The sequence below is a fragment of the Salvelinus namaycush genome, chromosome 39, assembly GCF_016432855.1.
Source record: "Salvelinus namaycush isolate Seneca chromosome 39, SaNama_1.0, whole genome shotgun sequence".
Lineage (NCBI taxonomy): Eukaryota > Metazoa > Chordata > Actinopteri > Salmoniformes > Salmonidae > Salvelinus > Salvelinus namaycush.
The window spans coordinates 9761913-9776064 of NC_052345.1; the positions used below are offsets into that span (position 1 = coordinate 9761913).

General features: G+C 45.7%; 1 protein-coding gene across 2 annotated transcripts in view; it reads left to right on the plus strand.

Moving 5' to 3' along the window:
* The window catches only part of LOC120032833 (SH3 and PX domain-containing protein 2A-like), a 124841-nt gene that overhangs the window by 9223 nt on the left and 101466 nt on the right, over nucleotides 1-14152 (plus strand). For both annotated transcript variants that reach the window (XM_038979035.1, XM_038979036.1), the window contains exon 2: nucleotides 2462-2542. In XM_038979035.1, coding sequence (XP_038834963.1) covers nucleotides 2462-2542 — 81 coding nt within the window. The remainder of the gene's footprint in view (nucleotides 1-2461; nucleotides 2543-14152) is intronic.

Consider the following 14152-nt stretch of genomic DNA (forward strand, 5'->3'; position numbering starts at 1 on the left):
CCTCTTTCCCTCCCTCCCTCCCTCCCTCCCTCCCTCCCTCCCTCCGTTGGCCCATCCCAGAGAGGTTTTTCTCTACGGTCAAATTAAGCGGCCAAGTGGCATCGGGTGGTGGAGGAGGGAGGATGACAACATGCCGTTCAGGTCAAAAGCATTTATAGAACAACACACCCACTCGCTGGAAGTCCGGGCAAGCCCACACACACTTGCTTGAGGTGCACGCACGCACGCACGCACGCACGCACGCACGCACGCACGCACGCACGCACGCACGCACGCACGCACACACACACACACACACACACACACACACACACACACACACACACACACACACCAGTACAAGTGCAGGCGGGCATGCAGCTCTTCCAGACCCTCCAAGGGAAATGGTCTCAGATAAAGTCCATATCTATGTGGATTGCTATGCTCTAACAGCATGAAGATATTTGGGGTATTTGGGATAAGGTCTTTACTCAGTATCAGACTCATTGCTGAGGCCTCATTCATTCACCAGTTTCTTCATTCATCTAACCTCCCTTAGTTTTGGCTTTCCGTTGTGATTCATTACGCAGTTTCTCATTTGGCCTTGAGCTGTAAAAAAATATGGTTTAATGTTTGGTGATGTATAGTGTTTCTGATAAAGGATAGCCTACTTCACTGAAGGTGGAACACAACACGTGAAGTCCTTACAGAATAACTTAACTGTCTGACTACAGACTCTGTAAAGACTCCAGTAAATACATTCACCAACCTCCAGCACCACTGACTTTGGCAGCAGCAATACAAATCAAGCCAAGCCATTGAAAGTGTGATCCTATGGAGTCACTAACGCATCATTAGCTAGCATAGCATAGCATGACAGACTTCAAGTGGACATTGCCATAGGAGTCGCTAACAGGTCATTAGCATGACATAACAGACTTCCAGTGGCTTTGATGTTAGCATAACATTTCCATGGGAGTGGAAAGGCGAGTGCTGGAGCCACTACTCGCTAACACAATACAAATCTAACCAAGCCGCTGACACTAACCCTATGGAGTCACTATCACGTCATTGGCTTAGCATTAGCATGACATACTTCCAGTGGCTTGGATGTTAGCGTAACATTTCCACAGGCGATAATTGTGAAAACACTAGCGTTGGAAGCTAGCCAGCAATAGCTGGTGTCATTCCAGCAGCAACAAGGCCTTTTAACACAGGGCTTTGTTCTTGGAAGGGTATTTTGTTTCAAGTGGCTGATTCTCTTACGTCAGGTCTCTTTTGTTTGGGATAATTCTTCTAAGGCTAGCTGTTATGACTGTTCTTGGCAGGTTGCTGCAGGGACCAGTGTGTAAAATGTATTAGGACGAGGGTTAGCTGTGCTAGTAGACCAGGGGATTAGGGTTACGCCTGTGTCTGACACATCACAAAGGGAACTTGAGTTTCAATGGCCAACATATCATGAGGTGATTTTCATCTATAGACATAGTGAAGACGGCAAAATATTTCATGAGGTGAATTGTTCCTATATTGACAAGTCGACGACATTTAGTTCTCAAAGTGCAACCATAGGCCTACACAGTGCTGTAGCTTCATTTAGCCTATTTGGATGGCTGACTTAATCTTATTTGATTGTCAATCTTTTGACAATGGCTGTTTTTGTTAGCGATCTTTGCCCTGATTTTGAGTGCACGCCAGATGTAAACATGTTTGACATGCTTTATGATTATGAAGTATATGGAAACTCTATGAACTTAAACAAATGGTGTTTTTTTGTAGTAGAGGTTGGGCTGAGAACAATGAAGCCAAATGGCCAATGGTATAGGTTTGTGACTTAACCTCAATGTCCTCAGTACTATAGCATATTAGAACTGTGAAAGGCTATGTTCAGTAGCAGTTAGCCTTGATTTTAACAGTCACGTTTCAAACATATGTTTGTTGCTTGCTATTTTGTGACTTCAAATAGCCATTTCACCAGATATCCTACTGTATATTGGCACAACACTTCCTCTGTAGATATCCATCATAAACCCGAGGTCCAGCCCATTCAACCCTCCTGACTGACCTCTCTTATGGGAATTTTCCAGACTCCTTGATATCTTTCCTATGTTCCGGTATGTTAGATTAAAGCGGAGATGATATCAGCATCAATTACATTACCAACCCTCCGGGTCTGGAACAAAATGGTCGGTTTCTATACGTCATCTATCATATAAATATAGTTACTGGAAGGAACAAAGCGCCTCAGACAAAGCCCCATCCACTTGAATGGGAATGGCTTTTGTAATTGTAACTCGTGGCTGGGGCAGGAAGTGCAGAGGGTCAATGTGTAGAGAAGGTGAATGAGATCACCATAATGTTCCCCCGCTTTTACGCCTTGGCAGATATATGTGCGTGTCATTGACCTTTGAAGTTCAGGGGTTGTTGCCTTGGAAGGCCGTGTGCCGGCTCCACAGTGTTAACCATGCGCTTTCTCTCATTGCAGGTGTATCTCATCAATGTCACATACTCTGACACCACCTCCCACATAATCTACAGGAGATACAGCAAATTCTTTGACCTTCAGGTAATGTTGACTCTCTCCTTATTCTCTATTATTCTCTAAAAACATGTCTGCACTACTATTCTCCACACATGGTTGAGTCAATGAATCAATGTGAGTTTTAGTAATTAGTCTGGGAGTGGGGGAGAGGTACGGTCTGTATCTCTTGTAGCCTCAGAGACGCAGTAGTGCTACAACACGTACACACACACACACACACACACACACACACACACACACACACACACACACACACACACACACACACACACACACACACTCTCTCTCTCTCTCTCTCTCTCTCTCTCTCTCTCTCTCTCTCTCTCTCTCTCTCTCTCTCTCTCTCTTTCTCTTTCTCTTTCTCTTTCTCTTTCTCTCTCTCTTTCTCTTTCTCTCTCTCTCTCTTTCTCTCTCATCTCTGCCTTGGCCCCAAAACGTCAAGGAGCTGACAGGCTGTTTTATAGTACAAGAGAAATCCACATGGAAGTCAATTTAATGTACTGTAGCATGTTTTATAGCGGCCTGCCGGGGGACTCTCAGGTGATGTGTGTGTGTGTGTGTGGTGACTGTTGGAGCGTTTCACATATAAGCTTACATGACTCTTGTGTTTAACATGCCAAAACTACCCTTCAGATTAGACCTGTATTTTCTTTGGAATGGGAGCTGGGCTGCTGCAGTAAAAACCCTGCAGGTTGAGGAGTGTGTGTGTGTGTGTGTGCGTGTGCGCGCGCACGCATACACTCTCTACACCCCTGCTCTTTGCAAGCTGATAGGCAGAGTAGCAGCATAGGTCTTGGGGTCTCCCGGTCATTCTGGTCAATATGAAAGAGCCATACATAGAGAAAGACTTGGGTTGATCTCAATAGCCTTAGTGTGCAGCCTGACAGGAAATGAAGGTTCCTACCCTCAAAGGTCCCATTGATAACCAGTGGGTGCAACGGAAAAAAGCCTCCCCCTTGGAAGTGATCACTCCCAATGTGTAATAAAGAAAAGGTAGAACAATAAACAGGGTTGACTGAGGAAGTTTGTATCTTGGTTCCACTGCTGAAATGTAGACTATGAGGAGATATAGGTGAGCGCACACACACACGCACGCACGCACACACACACACGCACGCACGCACGCACGCACGCACGCACGCACGCACGCACGCACGCACACACACACACACACACACACACACACACACACACACACACACACACACACACACACACGAGGGGTTCAAATTGCTGCTTGGGTGTCACGCCCTGGCCATAGAGAGGCTTTTATTCTCTATTTTGGTTAGGCCACGGTGTGACTAGGGTGGGCATTCTAGTTTCTTTATTTCTATGTTTTCTATTTCTTTGTGTTTGGCCGGGTGTGGTTCTCAATCAGAGGCATCGTTGTCTCTGATTGAGAACCATACTTAGGTAGCCCTTTTTTCCACCTGTCTTGGTGGGAAGTTAACTTTGTTTGATGGCACATTGCCTTAAGCTTCACGGTTTGTTTTGGTATTGGTTATTGTTTTGTTGGCGACATCTACTATTAAAAGTATGTACGCTCACCACGCTGCGCTTTGGTCCACTTCTTACAACGGCCGTGACAGAACTTCCCACCAACAACGTACCAAGCAGCGTGTAAGGAGGAGCAGCGTGTCCAGGATTCATGGACTTGGGAGGAGATCCTGGACGGTAAGGGACCATGGAGGCAGGCTGGGGAATATTGCCGTCCACGGGAGGAACTGGAGGCAGCAAGAGCAGAGCGGCAGCGTTACGAAGGGACACGGCTAGCAAGGAAGCCCGAGAGGCAGCTCCCTAATTTTTTTGGGGGGGGGCACACGGGGATTGTGGCTGAGTCAGGTTGGAGACCTGAGCCAACTCCCCGTGCTTACCGTGGCGAGTGTCATACTGGTCAGGCACCGTGTTATGCGGTGGAGCGCACGGTGTCTCCAGTGCGCGTGCACAGCCCGGTGCGCTACCTTCCAGCTCACCGAATCGGCCGGGCTAGAGTGGGCATCCAGCCAGGTCAGAGGATGCCGGCTCAGCGCATCTGGCCGCCAGTACGTCTCTACGGGCCGGGATATCCTGCGCCGGCTCTGCGCACTGTGTCTCCGGTGCGTCTGCACAGCCCAGTGCATCCTGTGCCTGCGCCCCGCATCTGCAGGGCGAAAATAACCATCCAGCCAGGACGGGTTGTGCAGGCTCTACGCTCAAGACCTCCAGTGCGCCTCCACGGCCCAGTGTATCTGGTGCCTCTGCCTAGGACAGGGCCTCCTGTATGTCTCTCCAGCCTGGTGAGTCCTGCGCCTAGAACTAATCCTCCCGTATGTCTCCCCAGCCTGGTGAGCCCTGTGGCAGCTCAACGTACCAGACTGCCCATACGTCTCCTCCCTCCAGTGATGATCCATGGCAAGAAGCCTCCAGTGATGATCCATGGCACAAAGCCTCCAGTGATGATCCATGGCAAGAAGCCTCCAGTGATGATCCATGGCACGAAGCCTCCAGTGAGGAGTCATGGAACGAAGGCCTCCAGTCCGGAGCCTCCAGCGAAGGTCTCCAGTCCAGAGCCTCCAGCGACGTTCTCCAGTCCGGAGCCTCTAGCGACGTTCTCCAGTCCGGTGCCTCCAGCGACGTTCTCCAGTCCGGTGCCTCCAGCGACGGCCTCCAGTCCGGAGCCTCCAGCGACGGCCTCCAGTCCGGAGCATCCAGCGACGGCCTCCAGTCCGGAGCATCCAGCGACGGCCTCCAGTCCGGAGCATCCAGCGACGGCCTCCAGTCCGGAGCCTCCAGCGACGGCCTCCAGTCCGGAGTCTCCTGCGAGGGAGCTCAGTCCGGGGCCCGCAACGAGGGTGCCCAGTCCGTGGCCCGCAACGAGGGTGCTCAGTCCGGGGCCCGCAACGAGGGTGCCCAGTCCGGGGCCCGCAACGAGGGTGCCCAGTCCCAGTGGTTATTGTTTTGTTGGCGTCATCTACTATTAAAAGTATGTACGCTCACCACGCTGCGCTTTGGTCCACTTCTTACAACGGCCGTGACATTGGGAGCTAATGGCCTCTAATGGGTTGTGGATGGTTTCACACAGAACCACTCAGTCACCAACAGAAAGATTGATTTTGTTAGCTTTTCTGATTGAGAAGGGCAGAGGTCCTCAGACTCGGTGGAGAGGCCAAACGTCCCCTAGACTAAGGCTATAGTTTATTGTGTTGTCAGAGAAAGCAGTATTCACAACCAAATGCATTTATTTATTTATTCAGCCTTTATTTATGCAGGTTTGTCTCACTGACTTACTATGTTTTGCAAGAGAGACCTATTAAAACCTTGATATAGGCTAATAATGACTCGTTTTCAGTCTTGCACATCTGGCTATGCAACTGTTAATATAGCTGGCTTTAAGGATCTCTTCATGTCGTTGATAGACACAAGAGTAGGTCAAGTTGCCCCTAACCACTAGTCCAGGGTCAGATGTTTCTTTAAATCCTCCTGAAGGTACGCTGTTTGGTATATGATACTCTGATCCTAGATCTGTGGTTAGTTAAGGGCACAACTTCTACCTCAAAGCTGAGACACACGGCTGTAGTCAGAGAGACTACCATTGGCAACAACCATTGGTCTTCTCTTAATACTCTCACACAGGGGGATGTTGTTAACTATTAACGAAGCCCTTATGCCAGGAGAAAGGATATACACGGGAAATGTCTGTCTGTCATCTCTCCGTCTCTTTCATCTGTCTGTTCCATCCCTCTTTTTCACCCTGTTGTTTTTAGACCTGGAGCCTCTCTTGTTGAAACACGTATCTGGTCCAAAGAGAGCAGCCTTTGCAAACCCTGAATGGGCAGCACCTCTCTATATCCACAGGCAGGAGCTGCTCAACTCTTACTCACAGCGGCTGACGTAATGGTTTTAGAGGGCGGGAGCTCGTTGCCTTTGTCCCGATGGCTCAGATGGTTACAGTGTGGTGTGGAGAAGGCCACCGCTGTGGGTTCAGTTCCAGCTCGGGCCACATGGTTCAGTTCCAGCTCGGGCCACATGGTTCAGTTCCAGCTCGGGCCACATGCACGGACTGTGTGCTCACTGTAAGTTGCTTTGGATGAATGCGTCCACCAAAATGACCAACTACTGTGAGGGTGGAGAGTTCCAAGCCGTGTAGGTAGACAAAAGCACCAGAAGTAGTTAGCACTCTGTACACGTGCAGAATATCCCATGACCTCTGACCTCTCTTTAAGGTAAAGTGTTTGGTGTATTGGTGACACAGGACCAGAGTGTAGCATAAATAAAGATATTTGGCCTCGGTTGAATGAGTACGATAATACACCCCTTAATTGGATTTAGAGTACACTGTAATGTGTTTTCTAACTCAGTGAGTTCATGAATGCATTAATGCACTGGTAACAGGATATATATTAGTGCTAGTGGGTGCCCACTGTAGTCTTTATGTGTGTGTCGCCAATGTAGAGAAGAAGCTATTAACTGGTAATAGAGAGACCATTCATTTCAAATGATACTAGAATCTCACAACAGGGAATCATCTCCTACTTAATCATTTGAATTATTTCCCCCCAATTTCTCAGCTTCAATGAAAGGGTTGGTCATTTTTGACAGGGCAGAGGAGAGTAGTCTCTCTCTCTCTTTCTTTAATTCTCTCACCTCTCCTCTCTCTCCTCTCTTCTCTCTCTCGCGCGCTCTCTCTCTCTCTCTCGCTTTCTCTCTCTCTCTCGCTTTCTCTCTCTCTCGCTCTCTCTCACTCTCTCTCTCTCTCTCTCTCTCTCTCTCTCTCTCTCTCTCGCTCTCTCTCACTCTCTCTCTCTCTCGCTCTCTCGCTTTCTCTCGCTCTCTCTCGCTCTCTCGCTTTCTTTCTCTCTCTCGCTTTCTCTCGCTCTCTCTCTCTCTTACTCTCTCTCTCTCTCGCTCTCTCGCTTTCTTTTATTTATCGCTCTCTCTCTCTCAATTTAGGTTGTTTATTGGCATGTAAACATATGTACAAAGCAAATGAAATAGATAATAAACAAAAGTGAAATAAACAATAAAAATTTACAGCTAACATTACACTTCCAAAAGTTCCAAAAGATTAAAGACATTTCAAATGTTAAATTATGTCTATATACAGTGTTGTAACAATGTGCAAATAGTTAAAGTACAAAAGGGAAAATAAATAAACTTAAATATGGGTTGTATTTACACTGGTGTTTGTTCTTCACTGGTTGCCCTTTTCTTGTGAAAATAGGTCACAAATATTGCTGCTGTGATGGCACACTGTGGTATTTCACCCAGTAGATATGGGAGTTTATCAAAATTGGATTAAAAAAATAAATCTTTGTGGGTCTGTGTAATTTGAGGGAAACGTGTGTCTCTAGTATGGTCAAACATTCTGCAGGAGGTTAGGAAGTGCAGCTCAGTTTCCACCTCATTTTGTGGGCAGTGTGCACATAGTCTGTCTTCTCTTGAGAGCCAGGTCTGCCTACGGCGGCCTTTCTCAATAGCAAGGCTATGGTCACTGAGTCTGTACATAGTCAAAGCTTTCCTTCATTTTGGGTCAATCACAGTGGTCAGGTATTCTGCCACTGTGTACTCTCTGTTTAGGGCCAAATAGCATTCTAGTTTGCCTTGTTTTTTTTGGATAATTCTTTCCAATGTGTCAAGTAATTATCTTTTTGTTGTCTCATGATTTGGTTGGGTCTAATTGTTTTGCTGTCCTGGGGGGCTCTGTGGGGTCTGTTTGTGTTTGTGAACAGAGCCCTAGGACCAGCTTGCTTAGGGGACTCTTCTCCAGGTTCATCTCTCTGTAGGTGATGGCTTTGTTATGGAAGGTCTGGGAATCGCTTCCTTTTAGGTGGTTGTGGAATTTAACGGCTCTTTTCTGGATTTTGATAATTAGCGTGTATCGGCCTAATTCTGCTCTGCATGCATTATTTGCTGTTTTACGTTGTACACACAGGATATTTTCCCATTTTGTGAATTCTTGGTTGGTGAGCGGACCCCAGACCTCACAACCATAAAGGACAATGGGTTCTATAACTGTATCAAGTATTTTTAGCCAGATCCTAATTGGTATGTCGAAGTTTATGTTCCTTTTGATGGCATAGAAGGCCCTTCTTGCCTTGTCTCTCAGATCGTTCACACATTTGTGGAAGTTACCTCTCTTTCTCTCACACACATTCTCTCTCTCTCTTTCTTTCCTTATTTATCAATTCAATTCATTTTGCTTTATTGACATGACGTAACAATGTACATTTTACCAAAGCTTATTTACAATATAAAAATGATAATCAAAATTGTCAATGGAACAACAGTAACAACAATAACCAAGTGTCAAAATAACCATACATTCAACAATAACAATAAACATACAGTAGAGGACATGTGCAGGTTGATTGGTCTGTCAGACACTGTCCCTCATCTTATGGCAGGCAGCAATGTAGTGCGCTGCCAACCCACAGCTCTCTGCGTCCTCCCCCAACAGGACGGGTACCCTACTCTCATCAGAGAGGTCTTTGAAACCTTGAATAAGGGTTTCAAATTTGTTGAAATGACACTCTCTAATTGTTTTATATTTTTGACATTTTGTCAGGAAATGCAGCTCAGTCTCAGGTTCTGCTGTTGTGCAGTGGTTGCACAGCCTTTCCTCTACAGGGAGCCAGGTTTTCCTGTGTCTACCCTTCTCAATGGCAAGAATGTGCTCACTGAGCCTGTACTTTGTCAAGGTTTTTCTAAGGTTTTGATCAGTAACCATGGTCAAATATTTAGCCACAGTGTACTGTCGATTTAGGCCAGATAGCACTGCATTTTGCTTTGTGTTTGTGCTTGTGTTTCCCAATAAGCAATATAGCTTTGTTTTGACTGTGTTGTAATTTGGTTTATCCTGATTGATTGGATATTCTGGTCCTTTCTCTCTCTCTCTCTCTCTCTCTCTCTCTCTCTCTCTCTCTCTCTCTCTCTCTCTCTCTCTCTCTCTCTCTCTCTCTCTCTCTCCTCTCTCTCCTCTCTCTCTCTCTCTCTCTCTCTCTTTCTTTATTTCTCTCTCTCTCTCCTTCTTTGTCTGTATTTTCTCTATCGTTCCTTTTCAGTAGTTCAGTTTGGGTTATGTGAGGCCAGAATTGAAAGATTGATTTTTCTCTCACTTCACCTGAGAAGTGGACAGGGCACGGGATGGAAAGCGAAGGATGAGATTAGGTGGAAAGAGAGAAAGAAAGAAAGAAAGAAAGGAAGAGGGACTGTTGTGGGGTGAGTGAATGAAACGACACAATCAGTTCCAAGAGGAAGAAAATACATTTTTTTTCAGAAAAAACACACTCACTCCCGCACTTTATACTTACCTCACCTTGACTTGCTATATTTAGAGTAAAACACTTCTAACTACTTAACATGTAGTGTAAATAAGTCCCCTCTAGTCTGTGGGAAACTGTACCTTCCATTGCTCTCAAACTCATTTCTGTACCTTCCCACATCCTGTTGATTACAAAACAACTCATCCTAGTCTTTACTACTAGTCAGGCACATGACTGGACCGTCCTGGCTTGTCTACAGTCACGTTAATATAGTGACTCTCCACTTCTGTTTCAGTTATGACCAGTTAGTCAACTACTCTGTTTCCAGGCGTCTGAAAGGAAACCAGTTGGAACAGGAACTAAGGTTGCTCATGGGTACTGGGAAGGCCAAAGACATTGATGGGAGCTTCTATTGCTTCTTATACCAGCTTTATCGTAATAGTGACACTGAAAACCCCTTTAATCCAGCATAGATCTTCAACATATCAAAACTGGCACGTCTTAGTTTAGGTTGTGATTAGTACGTGGAGTTTTTCCCAGTTAGGAAAAAGTCCCTTCCTTAATGATGAGTAGCCTTGCCATTTGAGGAACCTCTGAGGCATCTGTGAATGGGCCTGTGTCCTTCAGTCTGGCACAAGGCTGGTCTTTTTTAAAACCCTTCCGAAGGAGGGAACTAACAGACTGACTGATGTTTTTATGAGGCTCTCCTCCGGTTTTGTATTCCTCTCCACATCCCTACCTTTCCCTCTGTTTCGCAAGTCTCTCTGACTGACCATGGCTTCTGACGGAATATTTAGGTTTCGGGGAATGTTAATGCCAGGACTGAAGTTTGAAAGAATCTTTCTCAGTTGAATATTTGAGATTGTGTGTTGATAAAAAGAAATATGGATATTCACATATTTTGCCTTGCATTCCACTTACGTAGTCAAATTCCACTTGCATAGTTGATATATTTTATGCCCTTTGAAAAACATTCACAAAAGCCTACTGTATAGCCAGGACCAAGGCAGCCCGTATTCAATTCAACTCCGCTCGGTAAATTATACAGTATCCCTCTGCCAGAGCTTTTAAAACGAAGGTCGCCCAAAGTAGAATCCCTTACCCTCGGACCGAGGATTGTTTGATTGAAACACATCTAGACCACAAAGCATTATTGATATTCCATCTCCAAGGATGGATGGCTGAATAGCTTCAGTGCCCTCAGCTTCCTCGTTCCTCTCGGCCTTCTCGTCCTTGTGGGTGTTCTTTGGATGTTCTGTACTGTACTGCTGTGCTAGGCAAGGCTAGGCTGGGCTATAAGGGTTCCCATTGTCTGGGGTCAGGAATAAAGGACTACTTTATGAGCCCAGAGTGGAGAAAGAGGGAGGGAGAGAGAGAGAGAGACATAGGGAGATAGAGCGAGATGGCGAGGGATCAAATCGAATTGTGTTTGTCACATGCTTCGTAAACAGCGGCTGTAGGCTGACGGTGAAATGCTTACGTACGGGTCCTTTTCCAACAATGCAGAGTTAAAGATAAAAAAGAAAAAAGGAAATAGAAATAGTGACACTAAAAACACTGTGAATAACAATAACGAGTAAAAAGAACAATCAAATCACATTTTATTGGTCACATACACATGGTTAGCATATATTAATGCGAGTGTAGCGAAATGCTTGTGCTTCTAGTTCCAACAGTGCAGTAATATCTAACAAGTCATCTAACAATTCCCCAACAACTACCTAATACATACAAATCTAAAGTGAAGGAATAGGAATATGTACATATAAATATATAAACATGACTATATACAGGGAGTACCAATATCGAGTCAATGTGCAGGGGTACGAGGTAATTGAGGTAGCTATGTACACTACCTGTCAAAAGTTTTAGAACACCTGCTCATTCAAGGGTTTCTCTTTATTTTGACTATTTTCTACATTGTAGAATAATAGTGAAGACATCAAAACTATGAAATAACACATATGGAATCATGTAGTAACCAAAAAAGTGCTAAACGAATCAAAATATATTTTATATTTGAGATTCTTCAAATAGCCACCCTTTGTCTTGATGACAGCTTTGCACACTCTTGGTATAAGTATAAAATATATTTTGATTTGTTTTAACACTTTTTTGGTTACTACATGATTCCATATGTGTTATTTCATAGTTTTGATGTCTTCACTATTATTCTACAATGTAGAAAATAGTAAAAATAAAGAGAAACCCTTGAATGAGCAGGTGTTCTAAAACTTTTGACCGGTAGTGCACATATAGGTAGGGGTAATGTGACTAGGCAACAGGAAAGATAATAGACAGTAGCAGCAGCGTATGTGAAAGTGTGTGTGTGTGTGTGTGTGTGTGTGTGTGTGTGTGTGTGTGTGTGTGTGTGTGTGTGTGTGTGTGTGTGTGTGTGTGTGTGTGTGTGTGTGTGTGTGTGTGTGTGTGTGTGTGTGTGTGTGTGTGTGTCTGCCATCAGTATGCATGTGTATGTGTGTGTTGGAGTGTCAGTGTAAGTATGTGTGAGTGTGTGGCTAGAGTCCACTGTGTGTGCATAGAGTCAGTGCAAGAGAGTTATTGCAGAAATGGTCAATACAGGTAGTGTGGGTAGCTATTTGATTAGCTATTTAGCAGTCTTGTTTAGTCTTTTGGCTTGGGGGTAGGAGCTGTCGTGCCTTCTTCACAAATGTGTGGGTGTGTACGGACCATGATGGATCTTTAGCGATGTGGACACAGAGGAACTTGAAGCTCTCCACCTGCTCCACTACAGCCCCATCGATGTGGATGGGGGCGTGCTCGGCCCTCCGTTTCCTGTAGTCCACAATCAGCTCCTTTGTCTTGCTGACGGTGAGGGAGAGGTTGTTGTCCTGGCACCACGCTGCCAGGTGTCTGCCCTCCTCCCTATAGGCTACCTCATCGTCGTCGTGTCGTCAGCGAACTTGAGGATGGTGTTGGAGTCTTGCGAGGCCACGATGGAGGAGAGAGAGGGAGGCCCAGATTGGAGTGTTTTTCACCCGCGGGATAGGAAAGACAAGTACACGTCAGACACAGCTGCTATTCTTGTGCTTCGTGCTTTGCGCCGCTGGCGTACAATCGGGCACTTCACAGGACAGACTGGCTCGGGTCTTCACTCAGGTCGGGACGGAGGGGGAAATATGTAGCCGTTTCCCACAGCCTTGGCACAAGGGATTAGGAGAGAGAGCTAAATTTAGGATGAATAAACGGAGTTCAGTCCGTTTGTGGGACGTTTCATCGTGGCCCAAAGCTCACACTGTGGCTGAGCTGAGGTGCGTTTAGGGGGAGGGAGAGAGAGAGAGCGAGAGGGAGCGCTGGAGGGAAAGAGAGAGGAGAGAGAGACCCACCTAGGAGAAGGAGACTTCTGTGTGACTGCTTTGTGTTCTATGTGAAGAGGTTGAGAGCCCCTAGTCAAGGACTGAAAGTCATTGTGTGTGTGTGTGTGTGTGTGTGTGTGTGTGTGTGTGTGTGTGTGTGTGTGTGTGTGTGTGTGTGTGTGTGCGCATAACACGTACAGTATGTACACCACTGTGTGTGCCTGCTTGTCAGTTTCACACTCCAGTCTCTCTTTTGATCTACCGTAATTGCTGGACTATTAAGCGCACCTGAATATAAGCCGTACCCACTGAATTTTTTACAAATATGTATTTTGTACATACATAAACCGCACGTCTATAAGCCGCAAGTGCCTACCGGTACATTGAAACAAATGAACTTTACACAGCCTTTAAACGAAACACGGCTTGTAACAAAAATAAATAGGCTTTTAAACGAAACACGGCTTGTAACAAAAATAAATAGGCTTTAACGAAACACGGCTTGTAACAAAAATAAATAGCAGTAAACAGTAGCCTACCAAGAAAGTCAAACTTCATTGCGGTGGCGATTGTTTTGGCTTTCAGTCGGATCTGCACAGTTCCAACGTCTTATCATCGACTCATTAAGGCCAAGCTCCCGTGCAGCAGCTCTATTTCCTTTTCCAACAGCCAGATCGATCGCCTTCAACTTGAAAGCTGCATCATATGCATTTCTCCGTGTCTTTGCCATGATGAGGGTGACAAAATGACTACCGTAATCAGAATGATGGCAAGTTTGAGCGCGCTCGATTTACGTCACATTATGTGACGGTGCTCAGTTTTTTGGCGGCATGAATCTTGTGAAAAAAAAAAAAAAAAACATAAATTAGCCGCGTCATTGTATAAACCGCGAGGTTCATAGCGTGGGAAAAAAGTAGCGGCTTATAGTCCGGAAATTACGGTAGTCATATATTTCCAATGCCTTGCACCGGTCCAACAGCTCGTTCCTGTTTACTTCTCCAATCTAACCACCTGTTATCAGAAGATATATGGCCGCTGAAAGACTTGGTCTGTAGCTGCCTGGCTAGCTCTCTCTCTGT